General features: G+C 43.5%; 1 protein-coding gene across 2 annotated transcripts in view; it reads left to right on the forward strand.

Moving 5' to 3' along the window:
* KCNQ5 (potassium voltage-gated channel subfamily Q member 5) overlaps positions 1 to 21,429 on the forward strand; it is a 660,896-nt gene that overhangs the window by 574,036 nt on the left and 65,431 nt on the right. For both annotated transcript variants that reach the window (XR_012883164.1, XM_075862030.1), the window contains exon 10: positions 1,265 to 1,485. Coding sequence is in view for 1 of the 2 variants with exons in the window: in XM_075862030.1 (XP_075718145.1) it covers positions 1,265 to 1,485 (221 nt within the window). In the remaining variant the exon portion in view is untranslated. The remainder of the gene's footprint in view (positions 1 to 1,264; positions 1,486 to 21,429) is intronic.

Consider the following 21,429-nt stretch of genomic DNA (forward strand, 5'->3'; position numbering starts at 1 on the left):
AATGCCATACCAAAATAGAAAATAATCCAATCATTTGTTTTCAGCGTTTCAGAATATCAGTACAAACTTTAATAAGTAACATCATTTCCACTGATGTTCATACAAATATTTCAGCCGGGTGTTTTTAGGAAATATACACATTTCAAATAAGGTTACTGACCCAGTTTTATATTCATAAGATAACAAATATAACATTTAAATTGTATTCATTGTCTACATAGTAAAAACGTGCAACATGCATGAGGATGTGTTTTCAGTAAATGGAAAATTTGCCTGCTGTGAACTAACTTGCATGTGTATTTGCTCATATTACCTGTAATATTGTAATATATTTTTTTCCTGCATTGTGAGTCATAACCGAATCTGTTATGAAATTGCTGTAATTATAATGTGTCTATTCATGCATATTGTTTGTACCAAAGTTACTCTGATGACTTTATACCTTGTTTATTGAAGTGACTAGATAAATGACATGTATCAGGTCATAAGTTCATAAAAGAAAATTAGAAGCAAAGATTAAAAGGGGTTTTCCCAGAATCATACATTTTTACCTATTCACAGGATATGTGATAATTTTCTGATCGCTGGGGGCTCACCCATAGTGAGAATGGGGGTCCCGAACCCTCGTTCCGCTTTACTGCTCGACCGCAGTAAGGAGGAAATTGAGTGGAGTGGCAATCGAGCATGCTTTCTATTCAATGGCTATGAGAAACTGCACAGTACTGCGCTCAACTGTTTTAGAAAATCCGATAGACAATTATAGAGCGGAAGTGCGCATGCTCGACTGCCGCTACATTCAAATTCCTCCATCAGTGGGGGTCCCGGCGGTGGGGCCCCCACGATCAGAAAATTATACCAATTCACAGGATTTCCGATTCTAGGAAAACCCCTTTATTCATTCTTCACATTAGAAAGACTTAGGCTGGATTCACATAGGATGTAAATGCTGCTGATTTTCAGCCTACTACAGTCCCAGCCATGTGGGTGAGATCTGAACAACTCTCATCCACATTCTGATGAACATTTTCTGGGCGGGAATCAGAGTATGCTGCAGACTTTCAAATCCGTAGCATGCTCATTCTGTTCTGGATGTTTACAGCGGATTTCACCCTTTTCAATGTAGAAGGGGTGAAATCTGCAGCAAAATTTGCAAGTAACAGGTGCAGATTTTGCTGCAGAAATGCGCAGCATTTTAAGCCTGTGTGAATTCAGCCTAAAATGGAACCAGCTACAAATTTGAATGACTATAATCTCCTTTTCACAGCCAGAAATTGAGCTTCAAGGAGAGAGTACGCATGGCAAGCCCAAGAGGTCAAAGTATAAAAGGCAGACAAACATCAGTTGGCGATCGACGCTCCCCTAGCACTGATGTGGCCTCAGAAGCAAGTCCTACAAAAGTACAAAAAAGCTGGAGCTTTAATGACAGAACAAGATTCCGGCCTTCTCTCAGACTGAAGAGTTCACAACCCAAACCGGTGACTGATAGTAAGAGTATTTGCTTTTCTAAAACCATGATTGTAGTGTGAAATATAGAAAGGAAGGATTATGCTCCATTCACACATGTTTATCGTGTAAATTACAGCAGAATATATCTACTCTATAGACAGATGTGCTCTAAACAGAATAAGCCAAGGAAATCAACTGACTAATGACTCAGTATACAGACTGGTGACACAAACACTGTAAATTATAGAAATAAAGCATATCACTCGATCACAGCTCACATTTGCTTATAAGGGTTTTCTAGGACTTAAACATTGATGGCCTATCCGTATAATCCATAAGGTATCTGACCAAACTTTACTGAGAAGAAACAATGCAAGTATAAGCAGAGCCTAAGGCACTATTATCATAGGTTCTGTTAATAATGGAGCCATGACCATATATGATAGATCCAGTATGTAATGGATCCTGACAGACTCCATTGAGTTATAATGGCTTTCAAGGTCTTAAGGTTTTTTACTGGAAAGAATAGTGCAGCAGATTTCGGAAAACAGACTGGACCCTAGCAATAGTGTGAGAAGAGTCTTAAATCGTCAGCCTTACTTTTGGCTGAGGTGTAAATGCTTCCTTTCAGGTCAGAGGTCCAACTGCCAAAGATGTTTTCATAAGTGAAAGATCACTCCATCAGAAGTCTTCTGTTATGCCAATGAGGAATAATGACCATCTACTGCTAGGATAGAGGTGTTTGTCAAATCAAGGAAAGCGTATATGTCTAAGGCCTCGTTTACACGAGCGTAATATACGTGCGTGCGACTCGTGTGCTTGTCTCGCGTGTCGTACGCACCTATATTAGTCTATGGGGCAGTGTAGACAGTCCGTGAGTTTTCTCAGCGTGAGTGCGCTGAAAAAAACTCACGACATGTCCTATATTTGTGCGCTGTTCGCGCATCACGCACCCATTGAAGTCAATGGGTGCGTGAAAATCACGCATGCCACATGGAAGCACTTCCGTGCGAACTGCGTGATTCACGCAACAGCTGTCAAACTCTGAATGTAAACATAAAAGCACCACGTGCTTTTCTGTTTACAAACATCCAAACGGAGTGTCATAATGATGGCGGCTGCGCGAAAATCACGCAGCCACGCATCATACACTGATGACACACGGAGCTGTTAAGTGCCTTTTGCGCACGCAAAACGCCGTGTTTTTTGCGTGTGCAAAACGCACAAGCTCGTGTAAATGAGGCCTAAGAGACATTTTGCATGGCTATAAGGCTACCATAGAGGTGCATTTGCCCTTTACTGTACCTCCATATGTCTCCAATTTAATACAAAGGCACACAGAGATTATTTCTGTCAGAAGATCTGACAGAAAACAAAATGGCGGCATGCTCCATAAGACTCTGTATGTACTATGTATTCCCCTATAGAAGCATTGCCAATTACAGATCTTGATTATCAGAAATTATTAACCTATTTGCCCAAACAGGCGTACCATTACGACCTATTTGAAGTCTATTGACGGCAATAGAAGGTATTGGTTACGCCCAGTGGACGGGCGTACCACTTTATAAAAAGTTGTTTTCGTTAGAAAAAGTGTTAAATAAATTTAAAAAAATACACAAATATGGTATTGCTGTGATGTTAATGACACATATAATAAAGTTAACATATTATTTAAACCACACGATATATGGCGTAACTGCAGAAAACAAGCCCACATACAAATACAATTAAAAATACAATTAAATACAATTAAAATGTCATGGTTCTTGGAATGATCTTATTTACATTTAATCAGCTATTTTGGCGCAAAAGTAATGAAACATCAAAAAATATATACATATTTGGCATCGCTGCTATCGTACCGACCCATAGAATAAAGGTAACATGTTATTTATGCTGCAAGGTGAAAGGCATAAATGTAAAATGCTGAAAACGAAAAAAAAATTTTTATAAATGATAATAAGCTATATGTACCCCAAAATGGTGCCATCTAAAAATACAATTCGTTACTCAAAAAACAAGCTCTCACACAGCTCTGTTGACTGTAAGAAAAAAAATGTATGGCTCTCAGAATGTGGCAACACCAGAACATATGACTTTTTTTTTTTTATGTATTTATGTGTTTTTGAGGGTATGTGCACACGGAGGCTTTTACGGCTGAAATGACAGACTGTTTTCAGGAGAAAACAGCTGCCTCGTTTCAGCCGTAAAAGCAGCTCCTCGTATTATGCGAGGCGTCTTTGACGCCTGTAATCTTGAGCTGCTCTTCATTGAGTTCAATGAAGAACAGCTCAAATTACGTTGCAAAGAAGTGTCCTGCACTTCTTTGCCGAGGCAGTCAATATACGCGTCGTCGTTTGACAGCTGTCAAACGACGACGCGTAAATGACAGGTCGTCTGCACAATACGTCGGCAAACCCATTCAGATGAATGGGCAGATGTTTGCCGACGTATTGTAGCCCTATTTTCTGACGTAAAACGAGGCATAATACGCCTCGTTTACGTCTGAAAATAGGTCGTGTGAACCCAGCCTGAGTGTTTTTTATGTGCAAAACTAGTAAAACATAAAAAAAATATATAAATTTGGTATCACTGTAATTGTAACAATCTGAAGAATAAAGTTAACATGTGATTTTTACCGCACTGCCATAAAAACAAAACGCAAAAGACAGTGGTGGAATTTTTCTTTCCATTCTCCCCCCTCCCAAAAAAAAAGCTATTAAAATTTTAAAATTACAAAGTTTTTAAAAATACAAATTGTCCTGAAAAAACAAGCCCTCATAAGGCTACGTAAACAGAAAAATTAACAAGTTATGGCCCTTAGAACAAAGTGATGAATTTTTTTGTAAAAAATCGCGGTATCCTCAAGGCCCAAAAAGGCGGTGGGGAGGGGTTAAAGGAAATAATCCGTATTTTGGCAAGAATCTGCCATTACAGGAATGTCCTGAATTGATGTTCCGTTTAGATCTAGAACCTGTCACTCAATCTGGATACACTATTTGGCCTCGTTTACACGTGCGTGATATACGTGCGTGCGACGCGCGTGCTTTAAACGCGTGTCGTACGCACCTGTATTAGTCTATGGGGGCATGCAGACAGTCCGTGAGTTTTGCTCAGCGTGAGTGCGCTGAAAAAAACTCACGACATGTCCTATCTTTGTGCGCTGTTTGCGCATCACGCACCCATTGAAGTCAATGGGTGCGTGAAAACCACGCATGCCACAAGGAAGCACTTCCGTGCGAACTGCGTGATTCGCGCAACAGCTGTCAAACTCTGAATGTAAACCGAAAAGCACCACGTGCTTTTCTGTTTACAAACATCCAAACGGAGTGTCATAATGATGGCGGCTGCGCGAAAATCACGCAGCTGCGCATCATACACTGATGACACACGCAGCTGTTAAGTGCCTTTTGCGCACGCAAAACGCTGCATCTTTTGCGTGCGCAAAACGCACACGCTCGTGTAAATCAGGCCTTTGTAGCATCTTGTGATCCTCCTGACTACCACTTATCTTAAGGCCAGAATCACACACACAGTTTAGATGCAGATTTTCTGCCCGATTTTGACTCAAAAGTGGACACAAAAGAAATTAGATGCATCAGTCTTTTCTTTACACCGTTCCTATCTTGTGGATCCACTTCTGTCTTTGGCTGAAGAAAAAAAAAAACGGAGCCAATAACTGCCTCAAAAACTGCATCAAAATTGTGTGTGTAAACGTAGCCTAAGGCTGGGTTCACACATGGCGGAATTTCACTTAAATTCCGCTGCGGACACTCCGCAGCGTTAATCCGCAGCGGAGCCGTTTCTCCATTGACTTCCACTTTAATTTCGCAGTGTTCGTTTAGACGATGCGTAAAATTCCGCTGCGGAGCATAGGCTGCGGAGCGGAATTTGGTGTCCGCAGCATGCTCTGTCTGTTGCGGAGCAGTGGCGGACTCATGGCGGAATTTCTCCATTGACTTCAATGGAGATTCTAATTTCCGCAATGAAGTCCGCAGCTGTCATGCACATGTTATGTGTGCTGCGGATGCGTCTTGCTTTTTTAACTTGACATTTCTTCATTCTGGCTGGACCTATGTATTTCTAGGTCTACAGCCAGACTGAGGAAGTCAATGGGGCTCCCGTAATGACGGGAGCGTTGCTAGGAGACGTCTGTAAATAGTCACTGTCCAGGGTGCTGAAAGAGTTAAGCGATCGGCAGTAACTGTTTCTGCACCCGGGACAGTGACTACCGATCCCAATATACAGCAACCTGTAAAAAAATATAAGTTCATACTTACCGAGAACTCCCTGCTTCTGTCTCCAGTCCGGCCTCCCAGGATGACGTTTCAGTCTAAGTGACGGCTGCAGCCAATCACAGGCCAAGCACAGGCTGCAGCGGTCACATGGACTGGCGCGTCATCCAGGGGGGTCGGGCTGGATGCCGAAAGAGGGACGCGTCACCAAGACAACGGCCGGTAAGTATGAAATTCGTTTACTTTCACTAGGGAAAGTGCTGTCCCTTCTCTCTATCCTGCACTGATAGAGAGAAGGGAAGCACTTTTCCCACAGTCCGCAGCAGCTAGTCCGCATCAATTTTCTGCACATTTTGGGCAGATCCGCAGCCGTAATCCGCAACCCGGATTAGGTGCGGCATTGATGCGGACAGTTGCGGAGGAAATCCGCCACATGTGGTCATGCCCTAAGTGTCTATTTTCTCACAGCTCCCAGTTTATATTAATGAATATACAGGAAACATATATTTTTGCACAGGAGAAATACATCGCATTTCCTCAAAAGTACATCGATTTGTACTGTAAACTATATTTAGCATTTATTCTAATGAAGATATATTCTTGCCCTCTTTTTTGCTAAAATTTAGAGCATAATAAAAGAAAAAGAAATGATGAAGAAAAATTACATTCAGGATAGTATTTTATACTGATTGCTATAAATCTTGGAGGAAAAGAAAACTATTTTTGGTAGAGATCACACGGTTGGTAGAGTTCAGCACCATGCAACTGTTTGGAAGCAGAAGCTCAAACTACTTATTTTTGTGCATTTTTGCGCACCACACAGCCCATTGAAGTCAATGGGTGCATGAAAACAACGGACAGCACACGGACATCTTCCGTGTGCTGTCTGTATTTTTCACGCACAAATTGCTAAAGAGATGATATGGGGAGATGCTGATGTAAAAAACGCATGACATACGCACGGAAAAAGCGTAGACGCACACCGTACACGGAAGCCACACGGAACTGCGACGCAAGAAAAACTTAATTTTTTACGCGTGCAGAACATAAATGCTCGTGTGAATCTAGCCTTAGGCTTTTGCAGGGTGTTCCTCTTTTTTTGTGTACTGCTAATTTTCTGTTCACATCATGTTTTTTAGCTTACATTTGATGTATACGATGGGAAAAGCTTCTGACGTATATGTTAAACGTAGGCTATGACTGATGTCTAACAGTTTTACCCTAATAATAGTGTTTTCATTATTGAGAGATTATTCTACTGTACAGTTTTTTTTGGGTTTTTCAGCTTTCATATTCTTGCGAAATTTGTGAAATTCCTGTTTACACAATGAAGTTTTGAACCATATGGTTGTTAGAGCCTGTTGCATTGATTTCAAGCCAAAGCATGATCTATCACTGGCTCGTGTTTTGTTCCCATTGACTTCAATTGTGATTAAATGGAATGTATTATGTGGGGAATACAAAATAGATGATTAGGGTAAAAATTTATTTTACTTCTCTCAATGTTTTGTGTATTTTTATTTTTATTTTGCAGTCCTGAAAAATTAAATATTAATGTTACACATTCCAGCAAACCAGAAACCCATAATTGAGACAGTCCAATATATGACTGCGGCACATAACGGGTCACTCCCCTCATTGTAAAGATATGTTCACACGCCCTATTTACAAGCGTAATTAAGGCGTTTTTCGCCTGGAATTACGGACGAATCAATGGGTCTTACGGTGTTCTGTGCAGACGGGATTTTTTTTTACGCGCCACTGTTAAAAGACGGCGCTTAAAAAGATGCCCGCCTCAAAGAAGTGCATGTCACTTCTTGGGACGTAATTGGAGCCGTTTTTCATTGACTCCATTGAAAAACAGCTCCAATTACATCCGTAATGGACGTTGCGAAAAACGCGTCACTTGCAAAAACGTCTGAAATTCAGGAGCTGTTTTCGCCTGAAAACAGCTCCGTAATTTCAGATGTATTTTACGTTTGCGTGTGAACATACCCTTACAGAAAAATGTGACGTTTTTCACGTCCGAGGCGGGCCCCCGTGCGGGTCCCGTTTTCACGGATCATCATAGACTTGAGGACGGAGCCGTGAAAACGGAAGATAATAGGACAGGTTCTATTTTTCAACGGACCCATCACATGGTCTGATGAAACAACGACCGCGTTAATGGCCCCATTGAAATACATGCATCCGTGTGATGGCCGTTGTTTTAACAGCCATCACATGGACGTATTCAACGCTCGTGTGAATAAGTCCAAAGGCTGTAGAAAAGCAGCTCCAAGCATAACCTTTCTAAGGCGTTGCTAGAGGACATGCTGGGAGTGGTGGTTTCACAGGTACAGAGTTGCAACATTGTTCTGGAGTAAGTAACCACTCAGCGTTACCTCCCCTGCTCCAATGGAGCAACAGCTTCCAGAATGCTCAATACAAGCCTCTGCTATAGGAAATGCTAAAACTGGTAGTTTCACGGTTGCAGTGGAGCTCCAGGTTTTACCTAGCAAGCTCTTAGCTTTACCTCCTTTGCTGCTATAGAACAACAGCTCCCATTATGCCCTGCCCATGCCACTGCTATAGGGCATTCTAAGAGGGGTAAGAGCTTAAGCTTTCCTGAGTAGCCACTCAGCTTTACCTCCCCTTTTGTAATGCTGTGTTTTTACATTGTGGTCAAAATGCATTTTAACCATGACACTCAGCCGAATGGAACAACAGTTCCCAGCTCTGCTACAGGACATGCTGGGAGTGCTGGTTTCAGAGTTGCAGTGGAGATAATCACTCACCTGTACCCCCTCACAAGGCTGTGGAAAAACCACTCTAAGGCGTCATGCACACGACCGTAAAAACTCCCGTTATTACGGGTCGTAATTACGACCCGTAATAACGGGCTCATAGACTTCTATTGGCGACGGGTGCCTTCCCGTTTTCTCACGGGAAGGTGCCCGTGCCGTTGAAAAAGATAGAACATGTCCTATTTCAGGCCGTAATAACGGCACGGACAGTCCATAGAAGTCTATGGAGCTCTCGTAATGACGGGTGGCTACATGTGTGCACCCGTCATTACGGCAGCGTTGCTAAGCGACGTCAGTAAATAGTCACTGTCCAGGGAGCTGAAAGAGTTAACTGATCGGCAGTAACTCTTTCAGCACCCTGGACAGTGACTACCGATCAGTATAAACCTGTAAAAAATAAAAATAAAAGACTTTCATACTTACCGACAACTTCCTGCTTCCTCCAGTCCGGTCTCCCGCCCGTTGCCTTGGTGACGCGTCCCTCTCGACATCCGGCCCGACGTCCTGGATGACGTTTCAGGCCATGTGACCGCTGCAGCCAATCACAGGTCAATCACAGGCTGCAGCGGTCACATGGACTGCCGCGTCATCCAGGGATGTCGGGCTGGATGTGAAGAGAGGGACGCGTCACCAAGACAACGGCCGGGTAAGTATGAATTTCTTTAACTTTTATGACAGAAAAGGCTGTCCCTTCTCTCTATCCTGCACTGATAGAGAGAAGGGGCTGCCGATTAGTGCAGTGCTATTTTGCCGCCAAAAACGTGCCCGTAAATACGGGTGGAATACGGGTGACACCGGACCCATATTTACGGGCACGGGTTCATAAATACTGGTGCAAAACAGGTGGAATACGTGTGACACCGGACCCGTATTTACGCCAGTATTTACGGGTGGGAAAAAATACGGTCGTGTGCATGAGGCCTAAGGCCCTGTTCACACAGAGTTTTTTTACAGCCAGAAAAATCTGCCTCAAAATTCCTTCAGGAATTTTGAGGCAGATTTTGACCTGCCAGCACTCTCTTTCCCGTGTATTTCAGCTGCGGCCATTAAGCGCTGTAGGCAAAAAAAAGCACGAAAACCGCTTTCTCTGCCTCCTATTGATGTCAATGGGAGGTCAGACGGAAACGCCTGAAGAAAGGGTCACAGGAAAAAACGCCTCAATTGGACGCGATTTTGGCTGTTTTTTGGCGTGGCTTCTGACATGGTTCCTGCGTCAAAAAACATGCCAGAAAAACTCTGTGTAAACTAGGCCTATGCATACCCTTTCTAAGGCTTTACTACATGACATGCTAGGAGTGGTGGTTTCACAGGTACAGAAATTACACAGCTTTCCATAGCACACAGTCAACGTAACCTGCCCTACTGTTGTAGAACAGCTCTCAGCATGGGCAGCGCAAGACTCTGCTATAGGTCATACTAGGTATACTGGTGTCCTTGCAGCTAATGCTTTCCCGAATAACCCATCACCAGTACGTGTTTGATAGTTGCAGCGGAGCTAAACCTTAGCAGAATAACCACTCAGCTTTACCTCCACTGCTGTGGAACACCAGAGTCACCACGGCACGTTGCTTAGATAAAGCATACTAGTCCTTCTTAATAAATTAGAATATCATCAAAAAGTTAATTTATTTCAGTAATTCAATTCAAAGAGTGAAACTCATATATTATATAGATTCATTACGCACAGAGTGATCTATTTCCAGCATTTTTTTCTTTTAATGTTGATGATTATGTTCACACGCCCTATTTACGGACGTAATTTGGTGCGTTTTACGCCTCGAATTACGTCCGAAAATACGGCTCCAAACCGCCGGCAAACATCTGGCCATTGAAATCAATGGGGTTACGATGTTCTGTGTATGCAGGCTTTTTTTTTAACGCGCCGCTGTCAAAAGACGGCACGTAAAAAGACGCCCGCGTCAAAGAAGTGCATGTCACTTCTTGAGACGTAATTGGAGCCGTTTTTCATTGACTCCATTGAAAAACAGCTCCAATTACGTCCGTAATTGACGCAGGGAAAAACGTGAGTACGAGCAATTACGTCTGAAATTAAGGGGCTGTCTTCGCCTGAAAACAGCTGAGTAATTTCAGGCGTATTGGACGCTGCTGTGTGAACATACCTTTACAGTTAATGAAAACCCAAAATATAGTCTTAGAAAATTAGAATATTATATAAGCCCAATTTAAATTTTTTAATACCAAAATGTTGGCCTACTGAAAAGTATGTACAGTATATGCACTCAATACTTGGTTGGGGCTCCTTTTGTACGAATTACTGCATCAATGTGGCGTGGCATGGAGGCGATCAGCCTGTGGCACTGCTGAGGTGTTATGGAAGCCCAGGTTGCTTCATCACTGACTGTGGAAACTTCACAAAGTAAGGCCTCCTTTACACGAACGTGATATACGTCCGTGCGACGCGCGTGCCTTTCACGCGGGTCGCACGGACCTATACAAGTCTATGGGGGCATGCAGATAGTCCGTGAGTTTTGCTCAGCGTGAGTGCGCTGAAAAAAACTCACGACATGTTCTTAATTTCTGCGTTTTTCGCGCATCACACACCCATTGAAGTCAATGGGTGCGTGAAAACCACGAAGGTCGCACGGAAGCACTTCCGTGAGAACTGCGTGATTCGCGCAAGAGCTGTCAAACTCTGAATGTAAACAGAAAAGCACCACGTGCTTTTCTGTTTACAAACATCCAAACGGAGTGTCTTAGAGATGAGCGAACCGAACTTCACCGGGTTCGGCCGAACTAGTTTTGACTGAACCCGGCAAAAAAATTTGCGGTACGCGACGTCAGGAGACAGTCACTGTCCAGGGTGCTGAGAGAGTTAAACTGGTTCAGCACCCTGGACAGTGACTTCCGATCACAATATACATGAACGTGTAAAAAAAAAAAGAAGTTCTGACTTACCGATAACTCCCGGCTTCTTCCTCCAGTCTGACCTCCCGGGATGACAATTCAATCCAAGTGACAGCTGCAGCCAATCACAGGCCAAGCACAGGCTGCAGCCAATCACAGGCTGCAGCGGTCACATGGACTACCGCGTCATCCAGGGAGGCGGGGCCGGATGTCAAGAGAGGGACGCGTCACCAAGGCAACGGCCGGGAGACCGGACTGAAGGAAGCAGGAAGTTCTTGGTAAGTATGAACGTCTTTTTTTTATTCACAGGTTGGTGTATATGGTGATCGGAATTCACCGTCGAGGGTGCTGAAAGAGTTACTGCCAATCAGTTAACTCTTTCAGCACCCTGGACAGTGACTGACGTCGACTAGCCTCATCTCTATGATGGCGGCTGTGCGAAAATCACGCAGCCGCGCATCATACACTGATGACACATGGAGCTGTCAAGTGACTTTTGCTCACGCAAAACGCTGCGTTTTTTTGCGTGCGCGAAATGCACGCTCGTGTAAATGAGGCCTAAATCTTGCATTTCATTTGGAAATCAAGGTCCCAGAGTCTGGAGGAAGAGTGGAGAGGCATCAATCCAAGTTGCTTGCGGTCCAGTGTGAAGTTTCCACCGTCAGTGATGGTTTGGGGAGCAATGTCATCTGCTGGTGGTGGTCCACTGTGTTATATCAAGTCCAGAGTCAACGCAGCCGTCTACCAGGAAATTTTAGAGCACTTCATACTTCCCTCTGCTGACAAGCTTTATGGAGATGCTGATTTCATTTTCCAGCAGGACTTGGCACCTGCCCACACTGCCAAAAATACCAATACCTGGTTTAATAACCACAGTATCACTGTGCTTGATTGGCCAGCAAACTCGCCTGACCTAAACCCCATAGAGAATCTGTGGGGTATTGTCAAGAGGAAGATGAGAGACACCAAACCGAAAAATGCAGACGTGCTGAAGGCCACTATCAAAGCAACCTGGGCTTCCATAACACCTCAGCAGTGCCACAGGCTGATCGTCTCCATGCCGCATTGATGCAGTAATTCATGCAAAAGGAGCCCCGACCAAGTATTGACTGCATATACTGTACATACTTTTCAGTAGGCTTACATTTCGGTATAAAAAATCATTTTTGAAATTTGGCTTATTTAATATTCTAATTTTCTGAGACACTAAATTTTGGGTGTTAATTAACTGTTACCCATAATCAACATTAAAAGAAAAAAATGCTGGAAATAGATCACTCTGTGTGCAATGAATCTATATAATATAGTTTCACTTTTTGAATTGAATTACTGAATTAAATTAACTTTTTGATGATATTCTAATTCATTGAGAAGGACTAGTATGTGTTGTGTGAAAAATCTGCATGGCTAAGCACACCCAGTGGTTGCCATATCCACCCATGCATTTCACCTATTCTACTGTGCATAGTGAAATTCATGGTAAAATCCTATTTTATAGTGATTTCTCTGCAGACTTACACCCACCCCTATAGGTCCATTCAGAGCTCAAAACGCTACTTTGGATGCAGTTTGTCTTGAACGTTATCTGTGATTGAAGGTGGGGTATGGATGCTCTGTACTCCATGACCCTTTTTTTTGAGAAGAGTCTACATAGAAATTTTCATTTGCAGGTATCAATTGCGATACATATAAGGGTATGTTCACACGCAAATTCAAAAACGTTTGAAAATACGGAGCTGTTTTCGAGGGAAAACAGCTCCTGATTTTCAGACGTTTTTAAGCCACTCGTGATTTTCACGGCGGTTTTCGCAGGGTTTTTTACGGCTGTGTTCTATAGAGTCAATGAAAAACGGCTCCAAAAACGTCTCAAGAAGTGACATGCATTTCTTTTTACTGTGCGTTTTTTTATGCGGCCATTTTTCAAAACGAGCGCGTAAAAAAACGGCCCATCGGAACAGAACGCCGTTTTTCCCATTGAAATCAATGGGTAGATGTTTGGAGGCGTTCTGCTTCCGATTTTTTGGCCATTTACGGCCCGAAAAACTTCTGAAAATAGGCCGTGTGAACATACCCTAAGAGTAATAATGTTTTGTTTAATGGAACTGGGCATGCTGAGAGCTATTGTTCCATTGGAGCAGGGAAGGTAACGCTAAGTTACTTTGGAAGGATGTGGCAACTCTGTTCCTGTGAAACCACATGCACACGACCGTATTTTTGTCCACCCGTAAATACTGGCGTAAATATGGGTCCTTGGTCACACGTATTCGACCCGTATTGCACCAATATTTACGAACCCGTGCCCGTAAATACGGGTCCGGTTTCACCCGTATTCCACCCGTATTTACGGGCACGTTTTTGGCTGCAAAATTGCACTGCACTAATCGGCAGCCCCTTCTCTCTATCAGTGCAGGATAGAGAGAAGGGGTAGCCCTTTCCGAGGTAAAAGTAAAAGAAATTCATACTTACCCGGTCGTTGCCTTGGTGACGCGTCCCTCTCCTGACATCCAGCCCGACCTCCGTGGATGACGCAGCAGACCATGTGACCGCTGCAGCCTGTGATTGACCTGTGATTGGCTGCAGTGGTCACATGGGCTGTAACGTCATCCCAGGAGGCCGGACTTTAGGAAGAAGCAGGGAGCTCTGGGTAAGTATGAACGTCTTTTTTTTTTTTTACAGCTTTATCTATATTCTGATCGGTAGCCACTGTCCAGGGTGCTGAAACAGTTACTGCCGATCATTTAACTCTTTCAGCACCCTGGACAGTGACTATTTACTGAGGTCACCTAGCAACGCTCCCGTAATTACGGGTGCACACACGCAGTCACCCGTAATTACGGGAGCCCAATAGACTTCTATGGGCTGCCCGTGCCGTAATTACGGCCTGAAATAGGACATGTTCTATCTTTTTCAACGGCACGGGCACCTTCCCGTAAGCATACGGGGAGGTACCCGTGTCCAATAGAAGTCTATGGGCCCGTAATTACGAGCCGTAATTACGGCCCATAATTCCGGGAGTTTTTACGGTCGTGTGCATGGGGCCTTAGGCTGGATTCACACGAGCACATTACGTCCGTAATGGACGGAACGTATTTCGGCCGCAAGTCCCGGAACGAACACACTGCAGGGAGCCGGGCTCCTAGCATCATAGTTATGTACGACGCTAAGAGTCCCTGCCTCTCCATGGAACTACTGTCCCTTACTGAAAACATGATTACAGTACGGGACAGTTGTCCGGCAGCGAGGCAGGGACTCCTAGCATCGTACATAACTATGATGCTAGGAGCCCGACTCCCTGCAGTGTGTTCGGTCCGGGACTTGCGGCCGAAATACGTTCCGTCCATTACGGACTTAATGTGCTCGTGTAAATCCAGCCTTAGGCCTTATTCACGCGAACGTGTTTTACGTCCGTGTTACGCGCGTGATTTTCACGCGCGGTGCACGGACCTATGTTAATGAATGGGGCCGTTCGGACTGTCTGTGAATTTCACGTAGTGTATGTGCGCTGCGTAAAACTCACGACATGTCCTATATTTGGCTGTGTTTTGCGCAGCACGCACCCATTGAAGTCAATGGTTGAGTGCAAATCGCGCTCGGCACACGGAAGCACTTCTGGTTGCCGCACGTGATTCGCGCAACAGTAGTAAAATCAATGAATAAAAACAGAAAAGCACCACATGCTTTTCTGTTTGTACACATAAAACCAGAGTGTCATCATGATGCCGACTGCGCGAAAATCACGCAGCCACGCACCATATGCTGACACCACACGGACATGTCCATTTTGCGGGCGCAAAACGCAGCGTTTTTTGCGCCCGCAAAATGGACATGTCCGTGTGAATAAGGCCTTAACATGTCCTGTAGCAACACCTTATAAAGGATATGCTGAGAGGTGTTGTTCTACAGCAGTGTGAGGAGGTACATGTGAGTAATTATCTCTGCTGCAACTTTGAAACCATCACACCCAGCATGTCCTGTAGCAATGCAATGTAGGGTATGTTCAAATAGCAAACAAAAGATGGCTGAAAATATGGAGCTGTTTTCAAGGGAAAACAGCTCCTGATTTTCAGCCGTTTTTCAAGCAACTCGCATTTTTTGCTGCATTTTTTTACGGACGTTTTTGGAGCTCTTTTTCTATTGTCAATAAAAAACGGCTCCAAAAATGGCTCTAGAAGTGACATGCACTTCTTTTTACGAGGCGTTTTTTTTACGCGGCCGTTTTTAAAAACAGCCACGTTAAAAAGGCCCCGTTGGAACCCTGTATTTTCAGCCATTTTTTGGGGCGTTTACGGTCCGAAAAACTGCACGAAAAAAGGGCGAAAATAGCCCATGTGAACATACCCTTAGAAAGGGTATGCTGGGAGCTGTTTTCTTTAGCCGTATGCAAAGATACAGGTGAGTAGTTATCTCTGCTGCGTCTGTGAAACCATCACACCCAGCATTTCCTGTAGCACAGTCTTAGGCCCCCTCTTTCATCCATAATTATGGACCCATTAATTTCTATGGGCTATGGACACCTTTCCGTATTTTTACGGATGGGTGTCTGTGCCATAGAAATTATAGAACATGTAATTTCTTTGTCCGTAATTACGGCATGGACTCCCCATAAAAGTTTATGGGCGCTTCCGTAATTATGGACCTCAATGGAGGTACTTAGCTGAATTTACAAAAGTCTGAAGCAGCAGTCGCTCTCATGCATACCGTAGTTTTGACACAATTTTCCATTAGACTTTAGGGGCAGACACGGACACTAGAGGGCCCATGTGAGCCCTTGCCCTCTACCTGCTAACTTGATAAGAGTATGGTGCTCTTCATAGACCCGCTCCCACGCAGTTTCAGGATGGGTTCACACTACCTATTTTCAGACGTAAACGAGGCGTATTATGCCGACGTACTGTGCAGACGACCTGTCATTTACGCGTCGTCGTTTGACAGCTGTCAAACGACGACGCGTAAAAATACAGCCTCGTCAAAAGAAGTGCAGGACACTTCTTTGGACGTTTTTGGAGCTGTTTTCTCATAGACTCCAATGAAAACAGCTCCAAAAACGGACGTAAAAAACGCTGCGAAAACGGCGCGAAAAACGCGAGTTGCTCAAAAAACGTCTGAAAATCAGGGGCTGTTTTCCCTTGAAAACAGCTCTGTATTTTCAGACGTTTTTGGTCACTACGTGTGCACATACCGTAAGGCTGGGTTCACACAACCTATTTTCAGGCGTAAACGAGGCGTATTATGCCTCGTTTTACGCCTGAAAATAGGGCTGCAATACGTCGGCAAACATCTGCCCATTCATTTGAATGGGTTTGCCGACGTATTGTGCAGACAACCTGTAATTTACGCGTCGTCGTTTGACAGCTGTCAAACGACGACGCGTAAATGGACTGCCTCTGCAAAGAAGTGCAGGACACTTCTTTGCCACGTAATTTGAGCTGTTCTTCATTGAACTCAATGAAGCACAGCTCAAGATTTATGAGTGTCTCAGACCGCTCGCAAAATGCGAGGAGGAGCATTTACGTGTGAAACGAGGCAGCTGTTTTCTCTTGAAAACAGTCTGTCTTTTCACACGTAAATGGCAGCTAGCGTGTGCACATACCCTAAGGCTTCGCTCAAACCTGCAATAAGGTTTTCCCTTGTTCTGCTCCGTCATAGCAGCAGAGCAACGAAAAACTCGTGCCACTGGATCCGTTGTCGGAGCCTCCACTGCAGATGTGTACAGAGCCCTAGGGCCTATTCAGATGAGTGATGCTCATGTCCAGGTGCTGTCTGAGAGTATGTTCAAATCGGAAGCAGAACGCCTCCAAACATCTGCCGATTGATTTCAATGGGAAAAACTGAGTTTTTTTTACGCGCTGCCGTTTTGAAAAATGGCCGCGTAAAAAAACCGCCCATGAAAAAGAAGTGCATGTCCCTTCTTGAGCCGTTTTTCATTTACTCTATAGAAAAACAGCTCCAAAAATGGCCGTGAAAAATGCTAGTTTGCTTAAAAAACATCTGAAAATCAGGAGCTGTTTTCCCTTCAAAACAGCTCCGTATTTTCAGAAGTTTTTTACTAAGCGTGTGAACATATCCTAACTGACAGCCCAAAGACTGAACAAAGACACCATAAGGCCTTATTCACACGAACGTGTAATACGTCCGTGTGACTGCCGTTAAAACAACGGCCGTCACATGGACCTATGCAAATCAATGGGACCATTCAGACATGCAGTGTTTTTCATGCAGCGTGTTTCCGTTCCCTATTCTTGTGCGTTTTTACCGCATCACGCACCCATTGAAGTGAATGGGTGAGTGAAAAAAACGGACATGACACAAGTTCATAAGAAATTAAGTAAAAAAAATAAAAACAAAGAAATGTGCACCAACAGTGACATCACCAACTGATGCCACACGGAACACACACGGATGACACACGGAACTGCAACGCATGACAAACGTGTCAGTTTTTTGTGGACGCAAAATGGACACTTTCGTGTGAATAAGGCCTAAAGGCAATCGGCACAGTAACATGTCCAATTTCGGCATGGACCATTGGTCTAGTTTAGTCTGATTCTTGTGTTAGACTTGCCCATCGAAGTCAATGGGTCAGTGAAAAATTGGACAGCATACTAACATCATCCGAGTGTGGTCCATTTTTCACTGATGAGTTTGCTAGTAGATGCTGTCAAAAAAAGCAGTCCGTTTTCTTTGATGGTATGAAAAACTGACGATCACTAATGCTTCAAGTCTGATGTAAAATTGTCAGTTCTTCCCTGCTGAAAGACTGACGAGTTTTACATGCTCGTCTGAAGACTGTATTTAGAGTCTAACATAAGAATCAGACTAAAGAAGGGCATGCTGTGATTTTCTTTGCATGAACCGATGGTCTGTACGGAAAATCGGACATGTAAATGAGCCCATTAACTTTAATGGGTCAGTGTTCAGTCCGTGTGCTTTCAGTTATACACTCGAACAGAACCCGGACGTGAGCATCGCTCGTCTGAATAGGTCCAGGCTGTTAAAATTGCTTATCAAATCCCAATGTACATTAAGTCTCTGTCCAAATGTAGTAAAGTATGCATACATTTAAGATATGGTTTATATATATATTCTGGTTTATAATCTTTTTAAAATTACTTTTGTTCCTTTTCAGTGTGTTAATTTTTATTTTCAAGCGTGTTGCTCTGTGGCATTTCTCATCTGTACTTCCAGATGCTCTCTACTGTAATGCTTCATGTTTAGATCAGCCACTGAAATATACAGTAGTTAAAACGTAGGACGATTTAGAATAATTTACATTCGGATTTGTTTCACTGCTGTTATCTCTATTGGGTGGATTGCTTTCTTTTTCTCATAGAATTTGATAGCACAATTGATGGCAAATATGACTTCCACATGTAATTTTTCATCTTCTGATGAGACTTTTGAGTTATACTATATACATATAAGATTACGTTTGGATATATTGCCAAGTAACACAAAGCATTTTGGAAGGAAAAGTCAGCTATTTTCAACTAGTAAGCAGATGGTAACGTAAATGCTGTTAAAATGACTCCACTACACGCAAGATTAGACTGGTGTGATAGTTCCACAGCTTGCAAAGAGTGTTGTCAAGAAACACTTAAAAACATTACTGAATAAGGAAATGCTGGTAAAACGCAGATGCCAGAGGCATACATAAATCGTTTGTGCCACATAAAATATAGTTCCAGTATTTTTTTTTTAAACTTAATAATTAACTACATAGTCACTTGCTACATAAATTTATTCATGACAAAAATGTTCCTATCAGAGAAAAAAGGGGTAAATTTACTACAAATTAGGCCCGATGCACATGACCGTAAATTCGGCTGTAATTACGGGCCGTAGTTACGGCCCCATTCAGTTCTATTGGCCGTGGACACGTATCGCTACAAATGGGTGTCCGTGCCGTAGAACTGTGCCAGTAATTATGGGGCATGTCCGTTTTTTTCGTGTTTTCAGGGCTGTTTTCCCATAGTTTGTATGGGTGCACGGCCCTAAAATGTGGGCGGACGTTGGCGGTCGGCTGTGCCCTTAATCGCGGGCTGGGATTCTGGGCTTGGCCGTGTGCATGTGGCCTAAGAGCTGCATCCTTGAGGACAATCCTACCTGCCTACATCTATAACTGTATTCCATACATTTTAAATCACCAGCGGGCACCGCACAAATATCGCCACATACCCTAGTAACACAATCTGAACACAAAACAAAATCGGGTATGCATATATGGCGAGAAAGAATATGTAACAAAATACCTGTATATTTACCATATACGTGTTTATTTGAGGCAATAACACCACATACAAAAATGTAAAAACATTTAAAAAGCATCAACATGCTATGAGAAATCTCTAAGAGGGGGGTAGCCACCCTGATAAGTGGCAAACCATACAATACCCCCCGCTATACCACCTAATCCCCTAAGTATGCAATTCAAATATATTCACGATGTTGCAACAAACCAACATAATTACGTGTTGTGAGAAGAGGGGAGAAGGGAACTGAATGCCCCACGCGTATCACCACAATGTGGCTTCCTCAGTGGTTATTGAATGGTTTGCCACTTATCAGGGTGGCTACCCCCCTCTTATAGATTTCTCATAGCATGTTGATGCTTTTTAAATGTTTTTAAATTTTTGTATGTGGTGTTATTGCCTCAAATAAACACGTATATAGTAAATATACAAGTATTTTGTTACATATTCTTTCTCGCCATATATGCATACCCGATTTTGTTTTGTGTTATGATTCTATTCCATACATTGGCAGGAAAAATGCCATTTAGGGCATGTTCACACGCAGTGTTTTCAGACGTAATTCGGGCGTTTTATGCCTCGGATTACGCCTGAAAAAATGCCCCTAATACGCCTACAAACATCTGCCCATTGCTTTCAATAGGTTTTACGGTGTTCCCACGAGCCTTAATTTTACGCGTCGCTGTCAAAATACGGCGCAAAAAGACGCCGGCGAAAAAAACCTGCATGTCACTTCTTGGGACGTTTTTGGAGGCGTTTTTCATTGACTCCATTGAAAAACAGCTTCAATAACGACCGTAAAATACACCGCGAAAAACGCGAGTTGCTACAAAAACGTCTGAAAATCAGGAGCTGTTTTCGCCTGAAAACAGCTCCGTATTTTCAGACGTTTTTGGTCACTGCGTGTGAACATACCCTTATACATATGCAGCATCCAAATAGATAAACTTTGCTTCTAGCTACTTAGAACAAACAGATAAGTAAAATGACAACCAAACGAGAACTCTAGAAACATTAAGGCTCTATTCACACGACAGGGTCCAGGTGTTGGATGATAAAAAACGGGCCGTTTTGGTCTGTTTTTCTCTGCCGTTTTGCATAGTTTCAGTTCCGGGCCGTGTTTCCAATTTTAACGGACGATTGTGACCCGTTTTGCCTCAGTTTTTCACTGTCCATTCTAAAAACAAATGAATTTCATTTGTCAATTTTTCGGTCCAAAACCCACTAAAAAAAAACACACAGGAAGGTCACATGATCACCCAGTCACCATTTTCTCTTACTTTCAGCATATGGAGAGTTTTGTCTGATCCCTTAGCTTCTTTGCATTGGTTTCTAGATTTTTCTCTGCTATTTTATACTTGCTACCATGTCCTAACAAACATTGGACCGTGTGATGCAGCTTTGGCTGATATCTCTGAAATTCGGACAGCAAACACAGATGTTGATGCCCCCTGTAAACAGTGCAACAGTGCCCCCTGTAGATAGTGCCACACAGCCCCCTTGTAGGTAGTGCCACAGTGTCCCTTTGTAGGTAGTGCCACAGGGCCCCCTTGTAGGTAGTGCCACACAGCCCCCTTGTAGGTAGTGCCACACAGCCCCCTTGTAGGTAGTGCCACACAGCCCCCTTGTAGGTAGTGCCACACAGCCCCCTTGTAGGTAGTGCCACACAGCCCCCTTGTAGATGGCACCCCCCTGTAGATAGCACCACTGTAGCTCCTGTAGGAATGGACTCCCTATGGCCCTCTGATGTCACTGTCCATATATGGATAGTGACATCAGAGGCTTCTCCTGGAGCAGAATCCCCAGCTAGAGTGTTTGTAAGGGGGTGATACTGCCCCTTTAAAT

The sequence above is a fragment of the Rhinoderma darwinii genome, chromosome 4 (genome assembly GCF_050947455.1).
Source record: "Rhinoderma darwinii isolate aRhiDar2 chromosome 4, aRhiDar2.hap1, whole genome shotgun sequence".
NCBI classification, from domain to species: domain Eukaryota; kingdom Metazoa; phylum Chordata; class Amphibia; order Anura; family Rhinodermatidae; genus Rhinoderma; species Rhinoderma darwinii.